Source organism: Equus przewalskii, chromosome 10 (assembly GCF_037783145.1).
Source record: "Equus przewalskii isolate Varuska chromosome 10, EquPr2, whole genome shotgun sequence".
In the NCBI taxonomy this organism is placed as follows: Eukaryota; Metazoa; Chordata; class Mammalia; order Perissodactyla; family Equidae; genus Equus; species Equus przewalskii.
Genome location: NC_091840.1, coordinates 17137013 through 17164764, shown reverse-complemented (window position 1 = coordinate 17164764; position 27752 = coordinate 17137013). Strand labels below are relative to the sequence as shown.

Below are 27752 nucleotides of genomic sequence, written 5' to 3'. Positions count from 1 at the left end.
TCCTCACCCCTCCTCCTCCTTTTTTTAAATTAAAAAAAATTCAAAAAAATTAAATGAGGAACTCTTTCAGAAGAATATGATTTTTTTCCCCTTCTTTCTCCATTAGACCAGTATTTTTATTACAATGCTCTCTGTTAACATCTCTGCTGTTGTAACAATGACCCTAGGCATTCCTTGGCTTGTGGCAGCACAACTTCATCGTGGCCTCCATCTTGCTCTTCATATGGCCTTCTCCCTTGTGTCTATATCTCAAGTCTCCCCCTACTTTTCTCTTATAAGCACATCATTGTATATCTCATCTTAAGATTCTTAACTTGATTACATCTACAAAGACGTTTTCTCCAAATAAGGTCACATTCATAGGTTCCAGGGATTAGAGTATGGACATACTTTTTGTGGGGCCACCATTCAACCTACTCTATTCACTATGTGATATACTTAGGTATATGTTTCTTTTTATTTCTCTGTCTTGATATTTGTTGTGCTTCTTGAATCTGAGAATACATGCCTTTTTTCAATTCTGGAAAATTCTAATCCATTATCTTTTAGAATACTTCCTCTCTCTCAATCTCCTTATTGTATCTTTTTGGATGTTCTATCAGATGTATATTAGACCTTATTCTGTTCTTTGTGTTCCTTAACATTGCTTCATATTTTTCATCTATTTCTCTCTATTTTGTTCTGGGTAATTTCTTCCATCTACTTTGTATTTACTTTTTCTTTCTCCAGTAGAATCTAATCTGCATTTTAACTTGTCCATTGAGATTTTAATTTCAGTGCTTGTATTTTTTACTTCTAAAAGTTTTATCTGGTTCTTCTTAAAATTTGCTTTGTGTCTTGTTCTTTGCTCATGTTCCATAGTTGTTTTAAGGTTGATATCTGATAAACCTAATATATGACGTTTTGGGGGATCTAAATCTTCTGTTTGTTGTTTTGTCTGATTCTCACCCATATTAACCTGTGTCCTTGGATACTTCTACTTTTTGTTCATCCTTTCCTATATAGTTGATCTAAATATGTGGGAATCTCATGATGAGTCTGGATTTAGAGTGTCCTCCTCCAAGAGAATTTGAATTTGCCTCTGGTTCTAAACTCATGTGTGGGTAGAGCTATGGTTATAACTAATCAAGAAGAATACTCTTTCTTTTCTCTCTCCTTTTTTTTCATTCCAACCTGAAGCTGAGATGAAGACAGATTTTACTCTGCATACTCCTTCTGTTGAGGGATAAGCTTTTTTCTAGCCCACTGTTGCTGAGAATATTGCCTTTTGAAGATTTTGGCTCTATGTGGGATCTCAGTACCAATTCCTATCAACCATGTATGGATTGAGAGTTTTCTCTCTACATCCTGTGTGATCTTTAAAAGTCAAGACTCTAGGTCTAAAGTGACACTTTTCTGTCCACCTAGCTGCTTGCTACTTTTGAATCATTTATACATGCAATGTTAATTTCTTATCAGTGGTTATTATAATTTTATCAATCATAAGGATCGTTTAAAGCAAAATTACCTATATTATTTGAATAACTGTGTTGGTTCTCCACACATTATTTTGCTCATATAGTCAAAGCCTGTGTATGTAGCCTAGAGTCTGGTGGTCTTGTCTTCACTATACCATAGCTTTACCCTACTTTGTAAAATCCATTACTATAAATTGACACAATATTAGTTAGGAGATGATTCATTGCATGCTTAAGAAAAATGTGGCTTTTCAAAGAATATTGTATAGTTTATTTAAAATTTTAGTAAGTAAAACTGTAATTTAATTACAAAAAGCGATTTACATCAGAAGCATAGCTAAGTGAGGAGCCTAGGTGTGATTAATTATCTTTTAAGAGGTTTGTTGACCAAGAATGCTGGTTTACCAGTGTGATCTCAGGAACCAACACTTTTGCATTTGGCTCTAGATTGCCTCTTCCTCTGCGAAGCTGTCAAAGGAGAAGATGACTAGGAAAGAAAACTCTTTATGCAAGTTGCCGAATCAGTACAGCATTCACAAGACTTTATTGCCCCTTTGTACATCTTCCTCAATTATTCGGTATTTAAATCATTGTATTCTATTCCTTATATGTTGTATTCAGATTTGAGATTTTTCTTTCCAGAATCATCTGTCCCTTCCACATAAAGTATGCCAAATAGTTTGTGCAAACTAAGAGACAATGTTCTTAGTAAGGATGATGTAGTGCTAAGAGTTGAATTGAAAGACTTGGAGTTGAGTCCTGATTGACCTCACATGCTAGCTTAGTCTCTTGTACAATTCACTTTCTATCTCTGGGCTTCAGTTTCCACATCTGTATAAGAATCTTGTACTAGATGGACTCTTAAGATTTCTTCCAGCATTAGCATTCTATGATTTCAGTTATTTACATGCAATGGGATTAGATGAATCATATTTTCAAGATGTTTTTATTAACAGGTTATGGGATCTGGGATTCTTTGGCTATTTAAAGATATTATTGTTTGCCTTATTATAATAACTTTCTGTAAAATTTGTTGTGACTTGAATTAAGAACACGAAAAATTGGACCACAGCCAAAGGATGGTGGGTCATGGTCAATACTTACTGATGAGGGTAAATTCTACTCCATAGAGAAATATCTAAAAGAAACAAGGTGGGAATTCTCGAGTGAAGAATATGTAATTCACTATCACTTGGACAGTTCTTTCAGAAAGGTTCTTATGGGGTAAGAGACTAGAGAATCTCAGGCTATTGATAGGCTTGCTAATGTTTTGGCAAAATGACATCAATATTTTATGTATTTTGTGTATTTTTTTTTTGCTGCTTTCTAATGTGGCTGTCTCTTTGACAGGAAAAAGGAAAGGCTTTCTAACCTCTACGATACATTATATGATGAAGTACCTCATGGACACTTACACTCACAACAATTAAGTGGTAATAATAGGTTCTAGAATTTCTCAAATTTCCTGATTGTGTGCTTTGTAGGAATTGTTTCAGTAATTAGTGTTTCTTTCTTTACTCCTAATGGCTTATGATATCAGCTAATGTTATATGACATGGCAAATACTGCAATCTGTGAGCAAGCAAGTAGATATTTAATTCATAAATATCTTTAGTTGAATTGGTAAGATAGGCAAAATATAACATATGTGCTTATTCTATTTCAAACTTTTTTTGGAAAAAAGTCTGGATCTTACATAATATGAATAAATTAGTAAGCACTAGAGTCACTGATTTTACTGGAATTTAGTCCTTGGTACCTTCATATTAAGGCTCAAAGTATCCCTCATTTTTTTTGGTACTGAGCTCTCCATATCTTGGGCTTCTCATTTATATTTCTGGAGTCAGTTTTTATATTTTTCCTCTCTACCTTAACCGTGGTCTTCATATTAGGTGTTTTTTTCCCACTTTTATTGACATGTAATTGACATACAACATGGTACAAGTTTAAGGTATACAGTATAATGTCTTGACTTACATATAATGTGAAATGACTACCACGATAATTTTAATTAACATCCATCATATCATATGGATAAAATAAAAAAGAAAAAAAACTTCTTCCTTGTGATGAAAAGTTAGGCTCTACTCTCTTAGCAACTTTCAAATGTACCACACAGCAATGTTAACTATAGTCATCCTGTCGTACATTACGTCCCTAGTACTTATTTATCTTATAACTAGAAGTTTGTACCTTTTTACCACCTTCATTCGGTTCACCCACTCCCCACCCCATGCCTCTAGTAGCCACAAATCTCCTCTATTTTGCACATAGGATGCCGCCACAGCATGGCTTGATGAGCGATGTTTAGGTCCACGCCTGGGATCCAAACCAGCAAACCCAGGGCTGCCTATGCAGAGCGCATGAATTTAACAACTACACCACCGGGCTGGCCCTTCCATTTGTGTTTCGATCAGATGCCTGTCCTATTTCCTTTGTGTCTATTTCAAACCTTCATGACTCTCCTCAAATTCTCAATCCTATCACCTAGTCCTTTAACTCTTAAGAGATGACTTTGCTTTTTCATAGAGAGTTAATAAAGTCTGTTTGGCAGAATCTTCCTTAACTTCTTGCCATTCCTACCTATAAACTTTTCTATAAATAATGTCCACATCTTTCCCTGTTGTCTCATTGGAAAAGATTCCCTTTCATGAGACTAATCCCTTCAGTTCTCTTTTTCTTTGATTTGATTTTCTTCTGCCTCCTTAGGGACTTTACTTTGTCAATTTTATACTCTAGGTTTTCAGAGAAGCTTTTCGAAAGAGTTTTTTTCATTAATTACTCTACTTACTTCTCATTTCACTGAAATCTGGTTTCTACATCCAATACTCTACTAAAACTCCTATTATTAAAGTCACTATTATCCATTTTTTAGTCTTTCTATGGTATTTAGTACTGTCATCTATCGCCTCTTTTTCTGAAAAAAAAAAAAAAAGTGTAGCATCCACTGAACTAAACCCAATTCAGTTCAACAGACGTTTTTTGAGAATCTATTCTGAATTAGACATCAGAACTAGAAGAATGAAACGTCTTGCCCCTTCGAAGCTGACAGTTTAGTGAGGATATTGACACATGCAAGCAATCACAATACCAAGAGCTTTGACTGAGATACATACTAAGTGATATGAGAGCACAGAAGAAGGATATAACATTCCCAGGGAAAGCTGTGGAAACCTTTGCCTATATGAGGCTTGCATGACTTTTCTGATTTTCTGAGAGTTCTTTAGGAAATTTGTAGACTCAAAGGTCATTGGCTCCAGACATACCTAAAGAAATCACAAGATTGATTTTAAGGTAAGGATAATTATTCCTTTTAATTAATTGTTTTGTTATGTGTATTCAGCGCTTCAGAAAGCCTGTAAAATTTTTAGTAAAATTAGAAGTGGAAAGATTTATGTGAATGATCTGCCAATGATCCATTGCATCTTGAAGATTTCTATAAGTGATTCAGAAATGCGAAAGGCACTAAAGACTGTTGATATTGATGGTAAGTTTTATGTTTTCATTATTAGTTTAAGGGTCTACAAACTTGGATATAAAAATTATATGTTGGTCAGATTAATTACAAATGATAGGAGAGCTAAGCTTTAAAACATGTTATAAAAACATCGTTTTTTGCTTATTAACAATAAAGTACTAAAAGATTGGGCCTCAGGAACACATAATTGGATTGATTAATAAGTAGATTGGATTATGACATACTTTTATAAACATTTGGTATTTTTAGGCTTTTAATTTTTTGCTAATTGCATGAGTGTGAAATGGTATGGGATAGGGAAAATTTTTTAAATAAGGCAAAAAAAGTTTGAGTTTTAAAGAAGAGATTAATATATTTGGTATGTTTGACTATAGTAAAAGAACTTTTATTTATCAAAAGGCACCTTAAAGTAGAAAGACAAGTTACAAACTTGAAGATATTTACAATTCACATAACTGACAAAGGATTAGTTTTCAGAATGTGGAAAGAATTCATACAAGTCAGTGACAAACAATGAAATAGAAAAATAGGCAAGACACGTGAACAAGTATTTCACATGAAAGATAACACATATAGCCAATTATCATTTAGGAATTTTTTTTTCTTTTTTGAGGAAGATGAGCCCTGAGCTAACTATTGCCAATCCTCCTCTTTTTGCTGAGGAAGACTGGCCCTGAGCTAACAACCATGCCCATCTTCCTCTATTTTTTACGTGGGACACCTACCACAGCATGGCTTTTGCCAAGTGGTGTCATGTCTGCACCCAGGATCTGAACCAGCGAACCCCGGGCCGCCGAGGACCGGAATGTGTGAACTTAACCACTGTGCCACTGGCTGGCCCCTAGGAATATTTTTAATATCACCAGTATGCAAGGAAATGGAAATCAAAATCCTAATAATTGCATTTTTAAATACCTAGAAAAATAATTATTCTTTTGCAGTTAGTGTTTGAGACTTTATCAAAGTAGATAACAGAGAACTCGTTACATTTACAGACCATTCCAAGCTTGTTGAGGAAGGGAGACAAGTTTAGAATAAAAATGAGATAAGTTGAAGGAGTGGTCAGAAAATAAATCAAACAAATTTGGTATACCTAAATAGAAAGTAGTACTCTAGGGGCCGGCCTGGTGGGGCAGCGGTTAAGTTCACACGTTCCATTTCGGTGGCCCGGGGTTCGCTGGTTTGGATCCTGGGTGCGGACATGTCACCACCGTTTGGCAAGCCATGCTGTGGCAGGCATCTCACATATAAAGTAGAGGAAGATGGGCACGGATGTTAGCTCAGGGCTGGTCTTCCTCAGCAAAAAGAGGAGGATTGGCAGCAGATGTTAGCTCAGGGCTAATCTTCCTCAAATAAACAAATAAATAAATAAAATAAAGTAGTACTCTAAGGTTGAAAACATCAAGCTGCTCAATTATAAGATGTATATTTATTACTATAAAAAAATTTGTAGATGAAAAATCCTAGAAGTCAAAATGGGCCACCAACAGAATATTACTAAACAATCTAGTAGTAACCGGCAAGTTGCAATAGTGTGCATGTATCCATCTGTCCATCTATCCAAGTCACCTCAACATTTTTTGAGCATCTACTATATGACAGCTTTCTGAGGGTATAAAAATAAATTAATACATATAAACGTAACTTTTAGAAAGCTTAAGAAACAATTATTTTTTCTGACATACTTAGCGAATTATATGTTAATTTTCTTGACATGATTGTTTTGAGATTTATAGTAAAATAATTCTCCGAAGTGGAAATAATTTTATTCTCTGAAAGCACAGGAGAATATAAAGGGTAAAGTAAAAATCATGTGTAATCTCCTTGCCCACAACCAAACTTTGGTATTTTTTTAAATTTATTTTTCTAGGATTTTTCCAAGCATACACTTATAAGTGTGTGTATGAGTGTGTATTTGTGTGTGTGTATAACTGTGGTATATACACATGCATGAACACATGATTTTAAAAAACATATATGGACTCATATGCTTACAGTTTTGTTACCTTTTTCTGTTTATATGATATGCTAGTCAACTTTCTGTGTAAATGTAGATCCGCATTGCCTTTTTAAATGGCTTGAGTCATTCTATGGAACAGATTAAAAAACAAATTAAAAAAAAAACCAAATTGTTTAAAAAAACTAACCTGTATAGCAAATAGTCTATATAAGTATATATTACTTCTAATATTTTTGCTGTTAGAAACAGTGTTCTCTCTCTCTTTCTGTCTCTTATCAGACAAAGATAGATAACTAAAATTGAAATTGCTAGGTCAAAGAGTGTGAACTTTTTAAGACTTTTAGATAATATTGTTATTAGAAATTCAAAGCAACAAAATTTAAAACTTTAGATATTCAGGCCTTTACATACTGTCTCTTGCAGTCACCTGGATTTACTGTTGGGGAAACAGAGGGATAGAAAGGTGAAGCGTCTACTCCAAAGCCATACAATCAATTTTAGATGACATATGTTAATTTAAACCTTTGTTATTAATTTTTACATTGAAAATAATGTAACCCTACACTGAAATCTTGGTAATAAATGTAAATACAAGAAAAAGTTTAGTAACTGAGCATGGAACGTGTCCTAAAGAAAAGGTTTGTTTTTGTTGTAATATTTTTAGCTTACAGAGGTTTATAAATTACAAAATGAAAATTATCTCGTCACTCCAGTCTTTCTCTACACTCCCTAGTGGTAAACATTGTTAATAATTTGTTGGGTATCCTTCCTGTCCTTTTGTTTTATATATGTATATATAAGTTTTAATTGGTGTCCTACTGATTCATGGTGAAGTTGCCTCTAAAGTTCTGCTATTAAAAACAATGCTACAAAGAACGTCCTTTTAAATCAGTTCTTGCACATTTGTGTAAATATTTCAATAGGATAGATTCCTAGAAATGAAAAATCCGGGTCAAAGGGTATGCACATCCCCATAGGAAAGTGATTTATCTCAAATTACATTATTTTTTCCAGTTTTATTGAGATATAATTGACAAATAAAAATTGTTTACATTTGAGGTCTACAATGTGATGATTTGTTCTACATTTACATTGTGAAATGATTACCACAGTCAAACTAAATAACACATCCATCACCTCACGTAGTTATCATTTTTTTTGTGTGTGGTGAGAACAGTTAAGATCTATTCTTTTGGCAAATCTCAAGTACACAATAGAGTGTTATTAACTGTAGTCACCAGGCTGCACACTAGATTCCCGGAACTTATTCATCTTATATGTAAAGTTTGTATCCTTTGACCAACATCTCCCCACTTCCACCACTCCCTACCAGTCCCTGTCAACCACCATTTTACTCTCTTCTTCTATCAGTTCAACATTTTTAGATTCTACATATAAGTGAGATCATACAGTATTTGTCTTTCTGTGTCTGGCTTATTTCCCTTAGCATAATGTCCTCTAAATTCATGCATGTTGTTGCAAATGTCAGAATTTTCTTTTTTGTGGCTGAATAATATTCCTGTGTGTGTGTGTGTGAGTGTGTGTGTGTATCACATTTTTTAAATCCATTCATCCATCAGCGGGAACTTAGGTTGTTTCTATATCTTGGCTATTGTGAATACTGCTGCAATGAACGTTGTGTAGATATCTCTTTGAGATTGTGCTTTTATTTCCTTTGGATATATACCCAGAAGTGGGGTTGCTGGATGATATGGTAGTTCTCTTTTTAAATTTTTTTGAAGAACCTCCATAATGGCTTGAGATTCATCAGTGCTTTTATGTGTATCAATAGTTCATTCCTTTTTATTGCTGAATAGTATTCTATTATATGGATATATCATAATTTGTTTATCTATTCACTAATTGATGGACGTTTGGGTTGTTTCCATTTTTGGGGTATTACAAACAAAGCTGGTATAAACATTCATTTTTGTGTCTTTGTGTGGTCTTATGCTTTCATTTATCTTGGGTAAATACCTAGTGGTAGAATGATTGGGTCATATATTAGGCATTGCCACAAGCAATATATGAGAGTTTCAGTTGCTCCTCATCCTTCCCAATCCTGAAATTGGTCAGCCTTCAAAAACTGTAGCCATTCTAGTAGATGTATGATATTATCTCATTGTGGTTTTAATTTGCATTTCCTGAATGATCAAATGATGTTGAAGACATTTTTATGTGCTTATTTGTTATCTGTATATCTCCTGCCCATTAAAAAAATTGTTTGTGTTCTTATTCTTGCATTTTGAATGTTCTTTATATATCCTGAATGCAAGTCCTTTATTGGATATGTGGTTAGCAGGTGCTTGTTTTTTTATTCTTTTGAGAATGTCTTTTGAAAAGCATAAGTTTATACTTTTGATGAAGTCTAGTCTATAATTTTTTGCTTTTATGGATTGTGCTTTTGATGTTTTATCTAAAAGATTTTTTCCTAACCCAAGGTTGCATAGAAGTCAGAAAACAAGTCAAAGTAGTTGATTGAAATTTGTATAGATGTTTCATTGTTTTTGAAGGAAAGGAGAAACCACTCTCAGGTTGTTACACTGAAAAAGATGTTTTGAGGCAAACAATTTGACAAACTTTCTCAATACTGGAGAAAGTGCTTTTGTGGTTTGTAAATGAGAACAACCAAGTTTTGTCAGTTTTTCTGCAGGTAGAAGCCACAGGCCACTGGAAGCACTGAAGTGTTCTTTTATAGGTTACTTTGGTCAGATGACGTTAAATTTGAATGTGGATTTGTAATCATTTTCTTCTAGAGATAGATAACATTGATGTAAACTCTTCCAAGTTGGCCTCATTTACTTAATGACAAGAGGGAAATGACTTCATAGTTATTTAACTCGAAGATTCTTGAAAAATTCAGATGTTCTTTGACACAGATCTATGCTTATCTAGAAAATGAGATTTAAGAGCCCTGATTCTCTGCTTTGGCACACTTTGTAAGTCTGGATTTTCAGCTCTAGTACCTATCAGAGAGGACCTGTGCAATATCATGCAAAAAACCACTCCATAATTTCAACTTCTCATTCAAGCCAGACAAAAACTTCTTACTGAAATTTTCATGTGTACAATTTAGGTTTCTTTTTTTTCTTTTAAGAAATAGCCATTACTTTTTGCTTGAAAAAATGAGATGATATTTTTGGGTAAGAATTGGTTTAATATTGTGCAATATTTTGTGCATTTGTTTCAATGCATTGTGTGTGTGTGTGTATGTGATGAGAGAGAAGGAGAGAGAGGAGAGTTGTAGTGGTATGAGGCAGAGCTTTCATTAGAGTCTCAACTGGATTCATAATATCCCCCAAAACCACTGGTATAGAGGGCTTTTCTAGAACATGGTGAAATCAGCCTTATCTTTTTAAGGTAAAACCATTATGTATGTAAAATTGGCAAGTTGAATGTATTTTCTACACCTAATTACAAATATAAAAATGAGAGCCTTGAGCAAAGAGCACTGTAGTATCTCCAATTCTAGTCTATATCATCATTATTGCTGCAACACCATTTACTATATAATTATAATATGTAAATATTTTTCTGATAAGTTTTCTTTTTTACATTCTATATTGAATTCTAATTTTGACTGCTTTTGTGTGTAGACTATGGTATTCTAATATCAGTTAATTCTATTCACATCTTTAGTTTGCATTTTTGTCTTATGTTCTCAGCGAGTTTACTCTAAGTTTGCTGATGGAGTTTTTTTCCTTTTGTTTCTGAACCATTCTCATAGTTAATGGAATGCTGGATTTTTCAGATTTCCTTAAGGCTGTGAATGATGTTTGTTATTTGGTCTCTCAGGATCCAGGTAAAAAGATGATTTTTCAAAATTATAGAAGAGAATTATTTTGATAGTAACTGATTTTAGAGTGAGTAGTTTTATGAATTTATGTTTTTTTCAGAATCTGTTAACTCCTTGTTTCCCCAGTAGTCTAGGTTGAGAAAAATTAGACATGAGTTATTTCATAAAAGGCATTACAAAACTTGGATCACTGCCATGGCATCCTAATTTTCTATCTCCAGTCTCCACTTTTTTTCTGCACATGGCTGCTAGACTAATTTTCTTAAAAGACAATTTTTGTCATGTCATTTTCCTACTCAAAAATTTAGATGCTCTTCCTATTATCAAATGAATCTAGTCCAAACTCTATGTTTGATGTCCTTACCTCTTCATAATTTTGCTTGCTTTTCCCAGGCAAGAACCTCATGCTCCCGTAAATCTCCATACATGCCAATTTTATTCTTGCTTCCTTGCCTCTGTTCATGTGCTTTTTAATTCTTTGTTGGTCACACGTCTGTTTTCTTTTCTACCCTTAACAGTACTTTCTTCACTGTCTGGAATCTACTTGTATTTCTCCCTAAAAATTTCAGATGCTGATGGGTCTCCTAATAACTTTTAGTTTACACTACATATAAATTGTAAAGAAAGTTGTTGGAAGGACTATTCATGTTAATAACAGAAATAGTGTTTCCAAAAGTCTGAGATTTCTAGTGTTCATGACCTAATTTTAGCAGTTCTTTGGTTTTTCCATTAGGCAAGATCAAGTTCCTATGATCAGTCCTTGGGATTATGTATTTTTATAATCAACCAGACTGTATTTACTTAGAATGTGAATGTGATAGTCTTCATATTGCTAGAGCAAGCAAGAGGCAAGAAAAACTCTTTAATGTTTATTTATTCATTGATGTAATAAGTGCTATTAAATGCCTACCATGTGCAGCAATGAAGAATATAGATATGACGCTTGGCTTGCTTTTTCTTTTTTAATTCCTTACTTCCTACTTGGCATTTTGATTAACTTCTATGACATTGGTTTTTTCGTAGTTCTCCTTTGTCTACTTGGTTTTTGACTTACAGCTTTTTCCTGACTATAGATTTGTATGTGGGTTTGGACTGCTAAGTACTGCCTGCTTATTGAACCACAGTTGAGGATAGCTTATTTACTCCCATATATTCTTTGGTTTTTCAAGTCCTGGTTTCCTATTTAGACCTTATTTTCTGTTTATGACCATATGGCCTGAGACCAATCAAGAAGTCCTAAGTTTCGTTTTTTCCTTTTAAAACAACACATATAATCCTTGAATATGTTATTTTTATAAAATATCCAAGCAATATGTGTATAAAAATGTGAAAGACCCTCTTTAATCCATCCTAAATTGTTACAGTTTAGTGTTGACCTTAGAACCATTTTTATATGCAATTATGAATATCTATATCTATCCATATATGTTTTGTAAGACAAAATGAGTTATCAACTTGTAGGCAGAGGAGAAGAAGAGGACCTAGATCTCATTGAGGCTAGTAAAAAGACCAAAGTGTGCAGTCGGGAATCAAGAAACCTTCAGAAAATAAAAGGGAAAAATAGAAATTTCTTTAAGGGAGAGAGATTGTGCTATATGCATTATTGTCTAGCATGTTTTTTGTTTGTTTGTTTGTTTTTACTGAATAATATGTCTTGGAAAGTTTTCCGTGTCAGTAGATATAGATCAGCTTTTTTCTTTTTAACAGCTACATAGTATCTGAAAAATGTAGATATAGTATAGTTTATTTAACTTTTCCCTTATTATTGAATTTTTAATTGGTCCTAATTATCTTACTATTGTAAACAATTCCACAATGAATATAACTTTCCCCTTTTTTTTTTTTGAGGAAGATTAGCCGTGAGCTAACATCTGCCACCAATCCTCCTCTTTTTTGCTGAGGAAGATTGGCCCTGAGCTAACATCTGTGCCCATCTTCCTCTGTTTTATATGTGGGACTCCTGCCACAGTGTGGCTTGATAAGCGATGTGTAGGTCCATGCCTGGGATTTGAACCTGTGAACCCAAGCTGCTGAAGTGGAGCACGCGAACTTAACCGCTACGCCACCGAGCCGGCCCCTAACTTTTCTTATATTTTTATATTTTATATGTATATTTATTTTTATATTATATATTATATTTATATGTTTGTATGGATCTTTATGATGCCTTTGTAAGGCAAAATGAGTTATCGATTATCAGGCAGAGGAGAATCCGTAGGACTCTGTGTGTGCATTAGGGCATTCCTTGAACATCCAGATAGATAGTTTTTAACTCAGCCTTAGTCTTCACTTCCTGCTTGTGTATATCCTCAAAATAAGCCAGAGGTGAGAGTTTAGGACCTTCCCAAGCATGTATACGGCCCTACCCGTGTGTGTGGCCATCTAGATTCCCAGGCATGTGTTGAGGCTTTTCAAAGTCCTTATGGATGTCTCATTTTCCAGGTTTTCCTTTTAAGCTTGTTTGTTAGCCTATTGTTTGCTCCAACCATTATCTACCACTTCAAGCAGTTGTCTGTTAAACAATTGCCTCTGATTGGTTTTGGTGAATGCTCCCAGGGAAAAGGCTGTTTGCACTGGGCAAGCTTTGAGTTAGGTCAAATAAAGATAGCTTTGCAAGTAGGATCTTCCTGGGAACCATCAGACAGGTCTATTGATGACAGTTCTCAGGGAATGGGGCTTTGAAGAAGTTGCAGCCTCATTCTTCTCCAATGGCTGTCAGGCTGCTAGTTTTCCTCATGATTGTAGGCTCTTGTTTTCAAGGTTCCTGGGAGGTTGGGATGGGGAGATGGGAATATAGCAAGTTAACATGCCACAAGCTCACTGTTCTTAGTGAGATTCAGTCATTTTTTTCTTGGAAAAAAACACTCCTTGGATTGCTATAAGCCTTTGTTTGATTTCCAGAGTTTTGAAAAAAGTTGATTCTGACAACTTTTTCCAGTGTTCTCATTGCTTTTTATGGAGGAAAGGGTTCTCAGAGGTCCTTCCTCTGCCACCTTTGCTTACTTGATCAATAACTGCTGATTGAATGAATAAATCGTTCTCAATTCTTCCTCTTTGACTGCTTATCTAAGGACTTATGGATAATTATGCTTATTGTATCCTAATTCCAAGAAAATCTAGTCTGACTATAAAGTGATTTGCTTTCTGGAATTGTGTTTCCTTATCAAGATAAATTAAGGGATGCAGTGGTCTGAGGAGCATTCATATTTAGCATTTGGACACAGGTATCAATGTTTAAATTTTAAGAAAGACATTTTTTGGGGAAAAATTCTCTTCATTAATATGAGTATGTTCTTCTAACCATGTTCTTTCCAATTCATTTTCGATACTAAGGACTATTAGCTTAAGAATATGAAGTTTCTATGGAGAAATAGAAGACCTTTTAATAATAGTTAAACCATTGCCAAACTCTTTGTAGTATGATAAAAAAAATCTGAAGATAAATTTTGTATCTACACCATTCTTTTCTCTTTTATGCTATCTTTTCTAAATTACATTTTTAAGCACTTAATGACTCCCCCCAAATTTTGGATTAAGCTGCCTTGCTATTATAGATTATACCACTGGTAAGAAATTGTTTTAGTTAAAAGTTTTAGCTAAGAGGTGAGTATAGTATAATGATTAATAGCAAGCATTCTGAAGTAAGACTACTAGATTAGAATTCTGGCTTTTCCATTTACTAGCCGTGTAATCAAAAGGGACTTTCTAAGCCTTAGTTTTCTTATCTGTAATGTAGGAATAATGATAATTTCTATATTATGGGCCTATATTGATAATCGAATGAGGTAACCCATAGATTTTAGCACAGTGCCTGGCACACAAATAGCGTTCAATAAATAAAAGCTATTATTTATAATATTATATTAGTAGTAATAATAACAAAAATTACATTTTATACTGGGAATGTGGCCAGAATTGGGCAAATGCCTGCTTGCAGGTAAATTTTTAGAAAACCCTATGCCTATGTAAAGTTATTTTCTCCTGGTAGGTTATTAACGTACAATCAGCTTCAAGAAAGGCTACTGATTCTCATGATACATTAATTTCTTTATTGTTTTTTTTGCAGCATTCAAGGGTGCTTTGAAGATTTTCTGTGGGATAAAAGGTGGTCGAGTTGCGGTTGATGAAGTGGCTGCTGTTTTGGATAGCATGGATATCCCTGTAACCCCTGAAACTTTGCAGGAAGTGATGAAACATGCTAATATTGACAGTGAGTTGTTTGAATTGATATGTCTGTATATCTTTCTTGGATATTAATTTTCTGATTCATCCTTTACTTCTTCTTTTCCTTCTTGTTTCTTGCCTTTTGCTATCAACACTGCTTACTGATGTCTGTGGTAAGAGATAGTGTGGAAAAATTAAAAAGAAATTTCTAAAATTGTTATATTTTGGTATGTTTGGTAAAAGTCTAAGAGAAAAATGGATTTTTTTTTCTCTGCAACCTTATCTCTCTTTTCCAATAATCATTTCTTATCTTTGTGGAGAGGTAGTTTCTGTAGTGTCAAGAGCATTGGCTCCACAAGTTAGGAGACCTAAGTTTCTTGAATTTTCAACTTTATTATGTAGCTTTGATTACAGAATCTTTCTATGCTATTCAGTTACTCTCTGCAAAATGTAGATTTCTTTAAACATTATAAATATATTTAGCCAAGTGTTTTGCACTACATGTTTACATGTGACTAGGGGATGTCCTATAATAACGGATTGATCAGTAGTTGATTAATTGATTTATCCATTCACTTAATGAGTCAGATAGTCAATAATTTAATATTTATTGTGCCTGGAATTATGTTGAGTGATATACAGATGACTAAAACACACTTCTTGTTCTGAAGGAGCTCACATTCTAGTGTGAAAAGAGTCAAGTAAACTGAACGTTGTGCAGCAAGTACTGTTATAGGGTGTATATAGGCTGCTAGTGCATACTGGAAGCACCAGGGAAAGAGATTCAGAGGAGATGATGTCTGAGCTAAATCTTGAAGAATCAGTAAGGGTTAGTTTGTTGAAGGTGATAGTGAAGGGTAAAAATGATATTTTGGACTGAGGGAATAGTTAGTATAAATACGCAGGAAAATAATTAGACATGGCATCTTTTCCAGTGGACTTCCACTGTTTTTTGTCATTTCTTAGTGATGGCTTTGTAGTGGGCCTTTGGTTGCTGAAATGTGGCCTGGAGATAGAACCAGGCATCATGGAGTTCTACCATGTAGTCATTTATGGTGGGCTCTGGGGTGGTAGACAGGAGTGGAGAGATGTACTGGGGCATGAAGGTGTCTATAAAATAGAAATCTTTAAGGACTAATCTCAAGACATATTATTAAATAGCCTTTAGGGCATGCTCTACCAGAAGGAACAAAAATCATATATGAAACTACTGCAGCACCTTGCTTTTTGGCTTATGGAATTCTGGTTTGGGCTTCCAGGTCTCCTGATTTATTTGGGGAGATAGATTGGACAAATGATGCTAATTTCATAGAATTGTAGGAATTAAATATAAACATTTGTCACTGTGTTTGGCACCTAGAACAGGGTCAAGTAATGTGAAACAGAAACCTGAGAACCATCCTTGACAACTCTGTTGTCCTCATGCAATCATTATGAAGTACTGTTGTTTTAAACTCCTAGGTATCTCTTAAATCTTTCTATTTTCCAGCATTACTACCTTAGTCCAAGTTACCATAACCTTTCCTTAGGACCATTTGGAGCTCATCCTAACAGGTCTACCCGTATCCAGTCTTATCCCTCTTCCCTCTTTATGCTGTAGCGAGAACAATCTTTTCCCAACACATCTGATCATGTTACCCTCCTTGCATAAAATCTAATAATACCTCTTGGGATAAAGAACCCTTTAATGTTGTGTACAAGGCAGTGTCTGGCATTTACCCAGATCTTCAGCTTTATCTCAGATCACATTTCCCCCTCACTCTCTGAGAGTTTTCAACTATATACCATGCCCTCTCCTGCCATAGCCATTGCACATGTTCTTTTTTTTTCCTGGAGCATTCCTTTTCTCTCAGTTAATTCCTACGTATACTTTAAATCTAAACTCAACTATTCTTTAGAGATATTTCCCTGACCTCTCTGACTGTGTCAAATTCTCATATTATACACTCTTACAGCATTAATCACAGTTGCAATTTGTATTTTTAATTGTTTTATTAAAATCTGTATCTTATATAAGACTAAGCACCAGGAGAGAAGATATCATATCTACTTTTGCTCAATATTGTATCCTGAGTACCTATCACAGTGGTTTTGGCATATATTAACTGCTCAACAAATATCTATTGAATGAATTAGTAATTCTTACTCCTTATTACACCTCCTCTGATCAGAGAGAACAAGATTTCTTCATTTTGTCATATTAATAGGCTGGCTGCAACTTAAGGCAAAATTTCTCATAAAGAATACCCTTGTCTTTTGACTAGAAAAATCATTTCTGGAGAGAGTATTGATTTATGTTCATTTAGCATATGGTCTGGAGTCTGAGCTATTTTATTTAAATAGTAGAGGAAAGGACAGCTCCAGAATGCCAACAGATATGGGTCACCCAGGTTGGTTTTTCGGAGTAGAGATGACAGGTGGAGAATATGTTCATCTTTATAAGTGTTCATAATGAAGAGGGAAGAATTATGCTATTGGAATTTTCAGGAAAGTTCAATAAGCGTTTGTTTCATTAAGATATGGCAAGAGGAATATGAAAAAGCACTTGATGGCATTTCTGGGAGTGTCAGGTATTTTGGTTTCTGAAATAGGATATTGGTGCAGTAGTTTTTCTCTCATGGAGATTAGTGATCTGGAAGTTGAACTGGATGAAAAGTAGTGACTAGTACAATTTTTACTAGAGGAGGCTTTTGATATTGTGGGCCTATCTGAAGATTATAGAAATGTAGTGTTAATGGTTACTTAACACCTTCAAAGTAATGTTGCCTTGAATATGACCTTGATGATTAGAATAATTTTTTTTCTCACACTAGGTGGTTGTATTTTCCAGGTTGAATTTCCTCCAGAATTACATATATAAGAGTAGGAGGCTGTTTTGAGCTTCCCTTATGAAATAGATGGTACCTATAACCATATTGGTTGCATCAGTCTCAACCAGGAATCATTAGTTAAGGTTTTGATAAGCCAGATAGGGGCCAAAATAGTAATTTTAGATTCTGGAATGGTTCTCTGGCTACCTGGGACTATTTAAATAGGTAATATTTGTTTGAGAATTTTATGATAGATATCTATTATTGCCTAGAAGCAAGGAATAAATTTTGAGCAAGAGCTAGTGAATCTGTATAAGTGGTTGGCTACTGCATTCTCATTGGTTGATGTTGGACCTCTGTCCAGAGAAGGGAGTTTTCTAAGTGGAGAACAGATAAAAACAATATGGCCTTCTCCTCTGGATTAATGTATGTATGGTCTATAGATTACTTTTCAGTGATTAAGTCCAAGGATGTGAGGGCTGAGGGCTTGGGTTATTTTAGAACTTAAGCTATGATCTAAGAACTTGGGACATGGAATCAGACTACAATAAGTGTCAGGAATTCTCTGGGGAGCCTATGGGAGGTGTTAGAATCATAATCAAGAACAGAATGAGGATAAATGCCAAGGAAATAAGAAACCAGAATATAGGAAGCAGTTCCTAATCAGAAGACAACTGAGCATCAATTTGGTCTAGCACTTCTTTGATTCGGTCAAGTACGTGTTTGCTTTGTGGCAAGTTAAAGGATTGTACCTGGCATAGCTTACCAATTTTCAAAGAATCAGAGTGAATCAAACTTGCCTTACACCAAAACTATGCTATGTATAATCCTTCTTTGACTCAGAAGGTACTTTAAAAACTTGCATCTTTTTTCTGTCTTCACTGATGCATATAATTGAACAGTTGATTTATTATGAATAGACTGAAGAACAAATCCAGTATTTTTATAGATAGGTAAATCAACTCCCAGTTTTTTTTAACCTTGAATGGCAAGCAAAGTCAAACATTTGGAGGCAAGAACTATTGGGAAAACCATTTTCTACCTCTGTGCCCAATTGGAATGACATTATTCAAGGTCACTGCATATGGACCCATCCTCTGTCACGCATTGTCCAAGAAGAAAATGGTCTTAGGCAGGGGCAGGGGCAGGAATGGTAGGAAGTTATAATTATGAGAGTGCTGGGCATGTAGAAGGTGAGTAAGTGGTTTTTCTGCTATTTACAACATAGATATTGCATTGTTCTTTACAGCCTTCAGTATATTTCGTTCATTCAAAAATCGTTTTTAAGTGATAGGAAGTAGATAGTTTGCTAGGCATTGGGGAAACAAATGACAGACACATCCTCTGCTCTTGAGGAGCTCACAATCCAGTGAGGAAAAAAAAGGTAAATATTTGAAATACTACGTATAATAAACTCTCAAAAAAGTGTTTGTTAAATGAATAAAATATTTGAGCTTTGAGGCTTAAAATGTGAATGATTTCTTTTGATGGGAAATTCTTTTGTTAAGGAGAAAAAAATGGTAGTTTTAGTTTAGTGTTTCAGTGTGTAATGAGTTATTAATACAATTCCAGATATTATTAAAAACTTTTAGCAGCTGGCCCTCTCTTCCTACTTCTACACATTTCTGTCTTGTTTTCATATTAGAATAAGATGGCAGCTATATTTATGTTCAAAAGGAAAGACAGTATTTGAACTTATTCTTTTTATTACAGATAACCACATGGTGAATATTGGAGATATTATATTTACTTTGGGTGAACTACAGCAACAGTATGAGGATGTTTGTAAGTGAGCTCTTGTTGCGATAGCTCGTTTTGTTTATAAATAAATTAAATCCTAATTTATAGTTTTATCATACAGGTTTTGAAAACCTTCTCTGAACCCTTTTCTCTAACTTTTAAATGAGGGACATAAAAATTTAATGTAATACCCTAAATATACCTAATCAGTATTGATTATATAATGACTATCTCATTTTTCTATTTTGAGATATATCTTTCCCTTAATATTTTACTATCTAGAGCCAACTTTAAAACACAATCGTAACACAAAAAAAGATAATATTTAATTTGCAATTTGTGGGTCATTCTGATATCCTGACATCTATCATTTAAAACATTTTAGTATGTTCTTCGCTATCATTCTTTATTTAGTTTAGTTTTTCTTCATTAAGTACATTGTTTTTGATCTCTTCCTACTGCACATCATGTCACTCCTTACTCTTTCTCTCATTTGTCCAAATATCATTAAGTCAAGATTATCTATGTACATAGTTTTAAGAATTGTGTGGTTCTATAAAGCTTGCTATGAAAAAACAATCTCTTGCTTGATCCTCCCCTCAGCTTCTCCAGAGGCACATTTTAAATGTTTTAGCTGATTACTTGATACTTATCTTCATGACTCTAAATAGCATGTTTATATTGTTACTTGTTGATTTCTAAAATTTTGGGTAGATGCGGTAAACTTCCTGCTATGGAAAGTAAAGATTTAGTTCTGTTTCATCTTCCCTGTCCCCACCACATCTACTTCCTATACCTGTCTTCCCCCATACCTATCCATCCCCCAATAAAGTTATATGGTAACTTGATTAATTTTAATTCAGTGTTTATATTAATATGTTTAATGCTGAGCCATATAGTATCTTGTGGTTACTTTCTTTCTTTGTGCAATTTTTTTCGTTTTTGAATTGATAATTGTCTTCTTTATTTATTTGCTTGGTTTTTGAAAAGTATGTTTATTATTGATCCAACCCCAAACTCTGCCTGCTGTCTAAATATCCTCTCCATAAGTTTGGGTGCATCAGGTATTTTCTCAGTTTTGTCTTCTTAAAGAAATCTTCCTTAGTGTTCTGATATTCTTCAATGTGGATTGTTGCCCTCCACATCTCCTGTTCGGCTCTCATCCTGGGATCTCTCTTAACATTCTGGAGACTTTTCACTTCTCTCATCCTCTATTAGACTCTGGCCTCATGTTTGATTGATAGTTTGACTGAATATAGAATTCTAGATTGGAAATAATTTTCCCTCAGAACTTTGGATTTTCTAATTTTCAGTGTTTGTCAAAGTCCAAAGTTCTTCTGATTCCTGACCCTTTGTATGTAACTGATTTTTGTCTTTGCAAGCTTATTGAATGTTTTCTTTGCATCTAGTGTTCTGAAATTTCATGATGTACCTTGAAATAGGTTTCTTCACAATTGTACTGGGCTCAGTGTCCTTTGATTCTGGGAAAGTAAAACAATTTGTTGATGATTTCCTTTCCTCTATTTTTCTCTTCTCTCTGGAACACTTATTATTTGGATATTTGATATGCTGAACTGATTCTCTCTCTCTTTTTTTAAAAATCTTTTTCTCTTGCCTCTTTGTTCTGCTTTCTGGGAGATTTCTTAACTTTATCTTCCAACTCTTCTATTTAGTTTTTCATTTGTAGTTTTTTGATTTCCAAGAACTTTTTTCCCCTCTGAGTATCATTTTATTATAGCATCTTTTTATTTCATGGACATTCCTGTTTTTCCATGGACATAGTATCTTCTGTTGCACTAAGGAAATTGATAACGTTTTTAAAATTTTCTTTTTCATTCATACTCTGCTTCCTCCAAGTTATTTTCCTCTGATTGTTTGCTTTTCATCTTAGAGGCATTCCTCAACTGTATGGTGATCTTTGATTGTCGGCTCATAATTGAGAATGGTGAACTAAAAAGCTGTTTGGAAGCTCTGAGACTAAGGGTGAAACTAGTTGAGTATCAGCTGAATACTGTAGGGTAGTAGTTCTTAACTAGAGGTGATTTTGGGACTCCACTCCCCCCGCCCCCCACCTCCAGGAACATTTGGCAACACGGAGACATTTTTGGTCATCACAACCTGTGTTATTGGCATCAAGTGATTAGAGGCCAGAGATGCTTCTAAATGGCCTACAATGCACCAGACAGCACCTCTCAATAAAGAATTATCTGTCCCCAAATGCCAATACTGCTGAGGTCAAGAAACCATGCTATTATAGGGTGATCTAGCTGGGCCATTTTCCTAGAAGACCCTTCATAGCACTATCTTTAGGACTTTTTCCCTTTCAAGATGGTTAGAGCGTTCAAAGAAGAAGCTTCTAATATGTTTCCTGGAGGATAATTTGTTTTTACCAGAGTTCCAGATGTTTAATGAGACAAAAGGACTAGAGTTCCCATTATTTAGTGGTAATAGTCGTGTAACCCTTCCTCCTCATTCTTCATATAATACCCCTACCCTCTATTGTGTTTAGTATTCCCTAATCCAGAGACTGTGTGTTTAACCTTCTCTAATGAATTGTCAGTCTTCTACTGGGGTAGGAGAAGGTCAGTATCTGGCTATGTGAAGGGAATCTAGGTATCTAATTACTACTTAAATGGACTTTTAACCAATCCTTTATTTTTAGCTTTACTTTTAACCTCAATTTCACAGGCATCTAAACACCACTAATTTTTGAGAATTTGGAGGTTTTGTGTTATGAATTGGATTGCTTCTTGACTTTCCCCATTCTGGCTTAGGATTCATCATTTTTAGGTCTACTAAGTTCATCAGCTTGCCAACTTTCAAAATTTTATTGCAATTGTTTCTTTTCATGTTCTTTTTGCTATTATGGACTTATGATGTTTAAAAAATTCCTTTAGTTTTAATGGGGTTTTTGAAGGCTGATCAATTTGCCAGCATTACCTGAAAGTTTCAAAGTTTATTTTGAATTCTAACTTTCTCTCTGGTATAAAAGTTTTTCATTCATTTTTCTTTTGCTATATAGATATTACTGATAATCACATACCTACTCTCATGCGTAATTCTAATCATTATGTCATTTTATTTCTTGTGTGTCTTTGGTGACTTTCTTCTAGTTCTATTACTGAGAAAGGAGCATTGTCTCCAAATGTAATTGTGTATTTGTCTAGTTCTCCTTTCAGTTTTTGGTTCATGCATTTTGAATTTCTGTTGTTAGTTGCATTCACATTTAGGATAGTTACATCTTCTTGATGAAGTGACTCTTTTATCTTTGTGTAATATGTATGTAATCATTGGTAATTTTCCTTGCTCTGAAGTTTGCTTTTTCTGATATTAATATAAGCACTCCAGTTTTCTTTTGATTGGTGTTTACATGGTGTATATTTTCATTCCTTTTACTTTTAATCTTCCTATATTATCATATTTGAAGTATTTTGTAAAGCACATAGAGTTGGATGATGTTTTTGTATTCATTCTCATATCTTTTAGTTGGAGTGTTTAGACCCTTTATATTTAATGTAATTACCTATATGTTCAGATAAAGGTATACCATGTTATTATTATTTTTTCTATTTGTTCCTCTGTTTTTCAACCATTTTCTGCCTTCTTTTGGTTTTTTTGAACGTTTTTTATTATTCTTTTAAAATTTATCTATATGTATTTTCACTATATTTCTGCATTTCTTCAGTGGTTGTTCTAAGGATTACAATATATGTGCTTAACCTTTTGCAGTGTACTAAAAGAAATATTTTACCACTTCAAGTGGAATATAGAAATTTTACCATTACATAAGTCTCTTTACCACTCCACCTTTATCTTGTGATTTTCTTATGTATTACCACTACATACGGTGAAAATGCCATCAGACAATGTTTATAAGTTTTGCTTTCAATAATCAAACATATTTTAAACTTTCAAGAGGAGAAGAATAGCATATTGTGTTTAACCACAGCTTTGCTGTTCGTTATTTCTTTTCCTTCATTCTTGACTGCCCAGATGTCTTTTGGGTATGATTTCCACCCTGTATGAAGAACTTCTTTTAGTAAATTTTTTTTAAGAGCAGATCTACTAAAAATGAATTACCTTAATTTTTCTTCATCCAAGAATATCTTTATTTTCTATAATTCCTGAAGGATGGTTTCATTGAATTTAGGATTCTGGCTTGACAGTTATTTTCTTTCTGCACTTTAAAAATGTTGTTCCTTTTATCTGGCTTCCACAATTTCTGATGATAAATCTGATGTTATTTAAATTATAAAATGTGTTGTTTTTATCTGGTTGCTTTCAAGATATTTTCTTTTTTGTGTGAGGAAGATTCAGCCTGAGCTAACATCTGTTGCCAGTCCTCTTCTTTTTGCTTGAGGAAGATTAGCCCTGAGCTAACATCTGCGCCAAAATTCCTCTATTTTGTATGTGGGATGCCTCCACTGCATGGCTGACAAGTAGAGTAGGTCCACACCAGGGATCCAAACCTATGAACCTGGGCCACCGAAGCAGAGTGCATGGAACTTTAACCACTTGGCAATGGGTCTGGCCACTTTTTTGTCTTTAGTTTTTAGGTTTGGGAGTGGATTTTTTTGTTTATCTTGTTGGGATTTACTGAGCTTCTTCAATCTGTCTTTTGCCAAATTTGGAAATCGTTTTTGTCATTATAACTTCAAATGTTTGTTCTATATAACACTCTTTCTCCTGTTCTTTTGCTTACTGTCCTGTGCTGCCTGTTGTCCAATGTCTGAAAACTGTACTTTTTCATATATCTTGTCCAATTTTTTAGTTGTTTAAGGCTGGAGGGTAAAGTTGGTCCCTATTATGATGTCTTGGCCTAGAGAAGAAATGTCAGGAGCTGGCCCAGTGATGCAGTGGTTAAGTTCACATGTTCTGCTTCGGCGGCCCGGGGTTTGCTGGTTCAGATCCCGGGTGCAGACCTATGCGCCTCTTGTCAAGCCATGCTGTGGTAGCCAACCCACATATAAAGTAGAGGAAGATGGGCATGGATGTTAGCTCAGGGCCAGTCTTCATCAGCAAAAAAGAGGAGGATTGGCAGCGGATGTTAGCTCAGGGCATAACTTCCTCAAAAAAAAAAAGAAGAAGAAATGTCAAAGGCTTCATTTTTTTACCCATTCACTAGCCTATTTCTTTTTGATAGGTAGCATTTAAAGATCCATGTTACCATTTTTTAAAGATTTCCAGACTATTTACACCTAAAACTAATACAATGTTATATGTCAATTAAAAAATAAATTATTAAAAAAATATTTCCAGGTGTTTAAAATCCAAATATTTTCATTCAATTTTTCGTTCTAATAGATTAAACTATGAAACTTTTCATTTTCTCTATGTGAAATGTCTTCATAGTCAAGATTGTATTGCTACTCTGTTGAAGTCTCTTGTTTTCTTTGATTTTATAGGAGCTTGACCATCTCATAGAGTTGTTTTGAGAATCAAGTATTGCAACATTTGAAATACTTTAAAATGTGTTATTCAAGTGTAAGGTACTATTCTGAGCCATCACATGAATTTTGTAAATGAAGCCCCGCTTGGGACATTGTATTAATATTTTTCTGGAGATGTTATTTTACATACGAAGTTATTTTTCCCCCACAAGTACTGAGAATATTTAGGAGAGAAATTATTTGTATTCTAACTTTATAAATAAAAACTTCCACTCTACAACTTCCTCATAGTTCTGCACCCTCATAACTAAAGGATTTGTATCTGTATTGGCTTATTAGTTTGTTATCTTGCTAAATTGGGAAAGAGTAGGGGATGAGAACCTTGAGCTTCAGTAGGATATCACTTTAGATTTGGTATAACTTTGAAGATCTTTGGATGGAAGTATTTAAATATATTAAACCAGCAAATTATAATAAGCCTAGTTAATAGTTCAATCTTTTGGTCATCAGCTTTGTTAGTTTTTTCAACTTAGTAACTTTGTTTTATGTATTTAGGCAACTGTAATTTCTTGAATAGCTTTCGTGAAGACTTAGTTGTTATTTTTTAAATATTATGGATTGTACAGGTAAATCAAATAATTGAACATATTTCTCTTGCTTAGCAATTATGGAAGGATCAGCCTTGGATGAAACTACTTCAAAGAGAAAGTTATCAAATGTGTCAGGATGCTATCTACAGTATAGGAAGAAAAACATTTTCTCTTCTAGACAACCTGAACCATCATTATCCCAAAAGATAATTAGGAAAGGCCCCCAAGATTGTAAAATTATGGAAGAGAATGATGACTTTGAATTTAAAAGATCAAAAAATACTTTGCAAATGAGAAAATTCCTGGATGACGTTGACAGCAGTGATGTAGGATTCCAGGAACCATATTCAAAGGATGGCGTAAACTTTGACAGAAGTTCAGAGAAGATGGAAATTCATGATTCAAAGTCTAAACCACAAAACTTGAAGAGTATTACAAGCCTCAAAAAGTCTCTGGATAAAAGTGATATATTTAGTACCCCAAAACTTCAGAAGCCAGCTGTGAGAAGGCATTCCAGCCTTCTAAAACAGATTTCATCTAAGGAAAAAATTGTAATTAATGCTCTGGGTCAGTATCTATATATCTAAGTCAAAATCTAGGTCCTTGAGTTCTTTAGTCATCACAGAAACAAGCTGAATTAATCAGTTATTAGATAGTTATAGGCATTTCAGTTGTAAATACTCTGGATAACTACCACTTCTGCTACATATGCCAATGGATACAGTACTGTGGTTTTGATGGTTGTTCCTTTCCAGATGCTCCCTTTTTTGGGAGCCTAACTTTGGCTGAGAAGCTTATTCAGTGATTAATTTGAGTCATTCAAGTTCCGTAGAAAGTAGAGGCCTTGTTTTCCTTTGGAAATGCTTGTTTTGTAATTTATTTAACCAAGTATGTAAGAAGTCTATGTGAAACTTTTGCTCAGAGTTCCATACTTTAAATATATGATAGCCATAGTACTTCAGGTATTATCTCTTATGGATGTTGGAATATCAAGAGAAAGTAATTAACACTATACATCTCAGGTCCCCAAGGTTTTATGGTCTTCGTCAAAGATGAGCGGTGATTTCCCAACCAATATGTTTTCCCCTTCTGTGCTGGTTTTATCATGGAAGTACTGTGTATGGATCCTAATTAAATACTCCTTCCTGTAGTCCTTGGCTGAAGTTACTTAAGTTATGTTTACTTTCTTTAAAGAAACTTACTGACCTTTTTATTGCATTTATTGTTGAATGTAATTGTTAAAATGAGTGCTTAATGAAAAATTAGTGATTCTTGTACACTAATGGATACTTTAAATGTCAGTTGAAAAAGGAATATAATTAAGGAGGTGCACACATGTTCATTCTGATTCCCTTACTGATACGCTGCTGTTACTCTGTGCCTCATTTCTATTTCTGAGTTCTTTGTATTTCAATAAGAATTAAAGCCCTGGTTAAAGAAATAATGGAGTAGTAGGCATTTAGCCAGTGGGTAGAAGAGGCCTGCGGAAGAAAGTGGTTATCTACCTTCCTGGTGTCACTTAAATCAAATGATGTCACCTACCACTGCCATACTTAATGTTCTGTATATGGAGAAGTATGAAATAGTTTATCTGGTATAACTTCTCCAAATAAATTGATGGTAAGTGAGCATCTATGAAATGTGACTGCCACTTGATTTACATTTTAAAAACATTTTTAACTTTTCATTTTGAAATAATTTTAAATTCATAAGAATTGTAGGAAAGTAAAAACGTTCCTGTGTACTCTTTATCTAGTTTTCCCAAGTGTTAAGATCCTGTATAAGCATCATTTTATATATATATATATATATAAAACAATGATCTAAACCAGGAAATTAACACTGATAACAACATTATTTACTAATCTGAAGACCTTATTCAGATTTTGACAGTTGTTCCATGAATGTCCTTTTTCTGGCCCAAGATCTCATCCAGGATCACGTATTACATTTAGTTGTCAGGTGTCCTTAGTCTCCTCTGATCTGGGATGGTTTCTCAATCTGTTATGACTTTGACACTTTTGAAGAGTACTGACTAGTTGTTTTGTATAATGTCCCTCATTTTGGGTTTTCCTTATGTTTCTTCATGAGTAAATTCAGGTTATGCATTTTTAGCCAGAACACCACAGAAGCAATATTGTATCCATCTCAGTGCATCATATTAGGAGGCTCATGATGGCCATGTGTATCTGCTTCTAGGATTTTATGATTTTGAAGGTTGTGAACTGAAAGCATAGTAGAGTAAAGTGATGGGAAGGGGAGGAGCTCTCAATTTTTGTTTGGAATCCTGGAATTTAAACAAAACACATTGGTGTTTTGATCTCTTGAACTTATTCATTATATTTTACTCAGAACCAAGCAGCATTG

The 27752-nt window shown here is 34.2% G+C and overlaps 1 protein-coding gene across 1 annotated transcript in view; it reads left to right on the top strand.

The window, feature by feature from the left end:
* Positions 1 to 27752, top strand: part of EFCAB3 (EF-hand calcium binding domain 3) — a 494329-nt gene that overhangs the window by 19460 nt on the left and 447117 nt on the right. The window contains exons 5-11 of the mRNA XM_070561747.1: positions 1905 to 2035; positions 2808 to 2890; positions 4801 to 4944; positions 10623 to 10697; positions 14758 to 14901; positions 19379 to 19450; positions 25458 to 25952. Of these exons, the coding sequence (XP_070417848.1) occupies positions 1905 to 2035; positions 2808 to 2890; positions 4801 to 4944; positions 10623 to 10697; positions 14758 to 14901; positions 19379 to 19450; positions 25458 to 25952 (1144 nt within the window). The remainder of the gene's footprint in view (positions 1 to 1904; positions 2036 to 2807; positions 2891 to 4800; positions 4945 to 10622; positions 10698 to 14757; positions 14902 to 19378; positions 19451 to 25457; positions 25953 to 27752) is intronic.